This window comes from Camellia sinensis, chromosome 8 (genome assembly GCF_055761805.1).
Source record: "Camellia sinensis isolate YWXY chromosome 8, ASM5576180v1, whole genome shotgun sequence".
Taxonomy (NCBI): domain Eukaryota; kingdom Viridiplantae; phylum Streptophyta; class Magnoliopsida; order Ericales; family Theaceae; genus Camellia; species Camellia sinensis.
In genome coordinates this window covers 132,310,057-132,315,193 of record NC_138968.1, presented here as the reverse complement: position 1 = coordinate 132,315,193, position 5,137 = coordinate 132,310,057, and the positions used below count along the sequence as shown (strand labels likewise).

Below are 5,137 nucleotides of genomic sequence, written 5' to 3'. Positions count from 1 at the left end.
TCACCTATGTGAGTGTGAACTAGACCGGTTCTATAAGATTTGTGAAGGGCTACAAATCTTTAAAGCACTCATGAAAGACCAGGTTGTTCAGGGCCAAAATGAACACAATAGTGAGAACTAAACTGTGTCTGGGGATATACTGTGTGAGTTCTATTGTCTTGGTTTACACAAACGGCTGAACAATTCAAGACATCATGTTCATTGGTTAGCTAGTAAATCTGATAGTGTCTTACAAGGGAAGGTTCAAAGCCAAAAGCTATCTATCCTTTGCAGAATATTATCAATTTTTATACTCTCTGTATTTACATTATGTTGTTGCATTTTCTCTCTGTCAATTTCATTCATGTGGGGGATTGTTGGAAAATTTATAAAGAGGTAGTTGTGAATTGAAATAGACTCCAATTTGAATGAAATGGTGCAAACCTTTCATGGTGTCTCTTTATGTTAAAGGAAGGGTTATGTCCCTTCTTCATACCTTTTCTATTAAAATTTTTTTGAATGAAATGGTGCAAACCTTTCATGGTGCCTCTTTATTTTAAAGGAATGGTTATGTCCCTTCTTCATGCATTTTCTATTCAAATTGAATAGGTGCCAACAAAGCCTATATAAAGGCAGCCCCATTCCAATTTTGATGGATTTTCGGAAAATTCATTTTCCTTGCTTTCATTTTGCTCTCTTGCGTCCTTTATTCTTCATATTATTTTAGGAAAAAATTTCAGAGAGTATAGAACACAAGGTTTGGTTCGCCGTACAATTTTGTTTGGTGTGCTACAACAATTTTGTGAAGATCATTGTATCCTGGGAGATAGACGCCACATAACCGTAAGCACCGTAGAGGGGCGAATCTGTCTTAAGGACAGAGTGTCACACACTCGACTTGGTCTTTTAATTTTAATTCGGTTCGATAAATAAATCCGGTATATTATTTATTTATTTTGTTTGAATTTATTTTAAAGTTATTTTATTTTACACAGAAGATTGTTCCAACAGAATCACAGTTCCCATCACTTCTTAAAGCATCGCAATTTACTAAAAACAGGACATGAAGAAGAAGAAGAACAAGAAGAAGAATGGAGGAAAGAAGGCAAGACATTGATGGATGATGGAAGGGAAAGGCGATGGTATCAGATATGCCCAAGTCCCATTGCTCTGGATAATAATAAATTCAAGGTCCACATTATAATATTATCACTGGCATGTGATTTGGGCTAGGAAAGTAAGTCGTTGCCTGAAAAGTCCAAGTCTTTCATTGAAAACTATAGATACTAATCAAGTAATTGCAACGAAGTGGGTTAAACTTCAAAACTACACGGCTTTGTTTGATTTTTTTTTTTCGTCACAGCGCTTTGCTGTGTACGTAGGTTTGACTTGAAGTCAAGCAAGCAATTAGCATCAATACAGAGAGAGAGAGAGAGAGAGAGAGAGAGAGAGAGAGGAGATGAAGATGAGGACTTGAAGTCAAGCGAGCAATTAGCATCAATATAGAAAGACAGGATGAGGATGAGGACGAGGCATTGAATTTGGAACTCCACAAAGGAAATTAAAATTGGAAATGGCCATGATGTTCTTCTTCCTCTTGTTCTCTGTTTTTCTCTTCTTGTTCCAACTCCAAGCAGTAGTATTGGCCGCAGGATTTCTTGGAGTTGGAGGAGCACCACAACCACAACCACAACCACGTCCACGAGATTCAGATGAATGCGCGGTGACACGGAGGTGTGGGGACAATGGCCCAGACATCCGGTTCCCATTCTGGCTAAAGGACCATCAGCCAAATCACTGTGGGTATCCTGGATTTCAACTATCCTGCTCCCCAACCAAAGATACCCTGCTTGACCTCCCATTTTTTGGGACTGCCAAGATATTCGTCATGCGAATCGATTACATAGACCAGTCGTTATATATACATGACCCCAGTGATTGCTTTCTCGAACAACTTCTCCTAAATCTAAACCACAATTTATCGGCCTCTCCCTTCAAATTTTCTCCACTTTACCTACCCTTTCCCGTCAAATTTTCACCACTTTACCAACCCTCTCTCTTCGAATTTTTACCACATTACCAACGTAAGTTTAGCCTTTTCAGTTGTCCCTTCTCAACAAAGCAAACCTACCCTTTGGATTGGTATAACAAAGAAAATGCATATTTCAGTAATTCAATGTTTCCAATCACAAATAATTGCCACAACAGCAGCCAAGGTCACGTGGTCTATGCGGTACCTGATGTTTTTTTAATCCAGCAGTTCCTATTATCTTGCAGAAAGTTATATACCATAACATCAATAGATTCCCCTCTATATACTAATGAACTTCGATTGAGTTGGTCCAAGCCCATATGTAGGAGGTGTGAAGAAATAGGCAAGTATTGTAAATTGCGGAGGAGGAATAACAGCAGCAGCAGAAAACATGATGAAACTGAATGTTCTCACAATAATATCCCTAACCCACCATCAACTATTACGGATACTCCTTCACTTGGCAAACAAGCTACAGGTACTCCTCTGTCCCTCTACGACTAGTTTTCCCCGTGTTTTACTTTCAGTATCAAGGATTTTGGATAGAAATTTGAAAAAGAAAAATAAAAAAATTTAGGTTGTATTTCATTCACATCTTCCTCACCTTTCCCATTTCTATTTCCAAAATCATGATCCAAACAGAGTCCTAGGAGTCACATAGGCCTACAAATTAATTAGGTGATTTTCGCTGTCATGTGACTCATTGGAGTAACCATCAGATCTCTCCACAAACTATGACACTTGCTGACAAATGAAAGAGCTTTCATCCTGAAAACCTATAGCAAATAAATTATATAATTTTATGAATGACAAACTGTTTGATCTTGTCTGTCTTTTACAGGTGAAACAAAAAGCCCAAGCCCAGTTCTTAAAGGTGAATTTTCTATATGCCTCTTCCCTTGATTTTTCTAGAGAAGGAGTCTTCCCTCCTAATTTGGTTGTTTAAATTTGCAGGTGTGATCCCTTCCGGCTTGTTTCTTCTTCTTGTAGTCATGGTAATGGTATATCTTGTCCACAGATCAAATAAATCAAAGAAAGAGGATCAAATGAAAATTGAAAGATTTTTGGAGGATTACAGAGCTCTCAAGCCTACAAGATACACTTATGCAGAGATTAAGAAAATTACTGATAATTTTAAGGAAAAACTAGGCCAAGGAGGTTATGGAACAGTGTACAAGGGAAAGTTTTCCAATGATGTTCACATTGCAGCCAAGATCCTCAATGATGTCAAGGGAAATGGGGACGACTTCATCAACGAAGTTGGAACAATAGGCAGAATTCACCACGTCAATGTGGTTCGCTTGGTCGGATACTGTGCTGATGGATTTAAAAGAGCTCTCGTTTACGAGTACTTGCCAAATGATTCGCTAGAGAAGTTTATATCATCCAATCAGGAAAAATGTTCACTTGGTTGGGAGAGGCTGCAAGGTATTGCTCTTGGGATAGCCAAAGGTATTGAATATCTTCATCAAGGGTGTGATCAACGAATCCTTCATTTCGATATTAAACCTCATAACATCTTGTTGGACCACAACTTCAATCCTAAGATTTCTGATTTTGGTCTAGCCAAGTTGTGTTCGAAAGAACAAAGTGCTGTATCCATGACTGCTGCTAGGGGCACTGTAGGCTATATTGCACCTGAAGTGTTCTCTAGGAACTTCGGTAATGTATCATGCAAATCAGATGTCTACAGTTTTGGAATGTTGTTGCTTGAAATGGTTGGAGGAAGGAAGAATACCCATGTTACAACACAGAATACCAGCGAAGTTTACTTCCCTGAATGGATCTATGACCGTTTAAATCATGAACAGGGGATTGTGGTTGAGGAAGACGGAGATGCTAAGATTTTGAAGAAAATAACAATTGTGGGACTTTGGTGCATTCAGTGGTACCCAGGAGACCGGCCTTCCATGAAAGTTGTTGTTCAAATGCTAGAAGGAGATGGAGACACTCTGGCCATGCCCCCCAATCCATTTACCACCACAAATCCCAGAACTGCTACAGGTGGAAAGTCTTTTGACAGCAAGTTAGAAGTCATTTCTGAATCTGAGTGAGATAATAAAATTAGTATTGCTCGTGTAGGAATTTTTTTAATCAGTTTTGTATATATGGTAAAAATCTTGTTTCAGTTAATCAGAATAGGAACGATTGTGTGATCATCTATCTACTCTTACAGCTTATCAAATAATACATCTGGTGTACCAGCTTTCAAATAGTTTTGCTTGCATTTGTTGTTATTGTAAAAGGTGTTGTCCGACAACTAGTTCTCACAAAAACAAAAACAAAAACCTTTCTAGCTGTACAACTCAGACCATGACAAACCAATACAATCTTTGAACAAAAACCTTTCTAGCTGTACAACTCGGACCATGACTAACCATTATACAATCTTTGAGCAAGAATTGTCTTACTTATAAACATAGAATGAAACAAACAAAAAATTAGATTGATCATTAGATTAATGCATAAAGAGGTTCACCATGCCACTTCTTTTCTTCCAACCCTTCTCAGACTTCCCTTACTAATTTCAATGATCTAGTTGTGTTTAGTCCAAAACGCCAGCCACAGCATACTCTCTCATCACTAATATTTATTTTAAGATTTTGTTTAGGGCCCAAAAAAACTCAGGACTGGTGGTTCTAAATGTGTGTCAGACATGTGTCCAATCAATTTTTAGATTTTTTTTTTTAAACACTCCAATATGCTTCGAACATAATATTTCATATTATTTAAGTTTGGAAAAAATAACTGGAAAATCAATAATAAAATAAAACTAACAGAGATTTATAAGTATTAATCTATATTCAACCTTTAGAAATAAATGTTATATTTGTAAGCTTTGAATGAATTATTCATATATAAATAAAATACATAATGTTCGTATCAGGTTGCGTGTTACATTTTTGTGTTTTATATGATGTTTTAGTTTTGGGAACTACTTTTTTGGATTTTTCTTCGTAGTTTTTTTTTTCCCCCACAAAATTTGTAGATAATATAGTTCTTAAATTTTTCATGGACTTTCAGACTAAAAAATTTTAAAAATTAAAAAACAAATTAATCTTACCCAAAAAAAAAAAAATACAGCAAATGGTATTTAAAAAAAAAAAAAAACCATAAAAGCAATTG

The 5,137-nt window shown here is 36.6% G+C and overlaps 1 protein-coding gene across 1 annotated transcript; it reads left to right on the top strand.

Annotated features, from left to right (window-relative positions):
- Positions 1-1,294: 1,294 nt before the first annotated feature.
- Positions 1,295-4,226, top strand: LOC114278679 (rust resistance kinase Lr10). Its single transcript, XM_028220770.2, has 3 exons — positions 1,295-2,489; positions 2,853-2,885; positions 2,966-4,226. The coding sequence occupies exons 1-3, from the start codon at positions 1,553-1,555 to the stop codon at positions 4,063-4,065; spliced, it is 2,070 nt and encodes a 689-aa protein (XP_028076571.2). The 5' UTR covers positions 1,295-1,552; the 3' UTR covers positions 4,066-4,226.
- Positions 4,227-5,137: the final 911 nt, after the last annotated feature.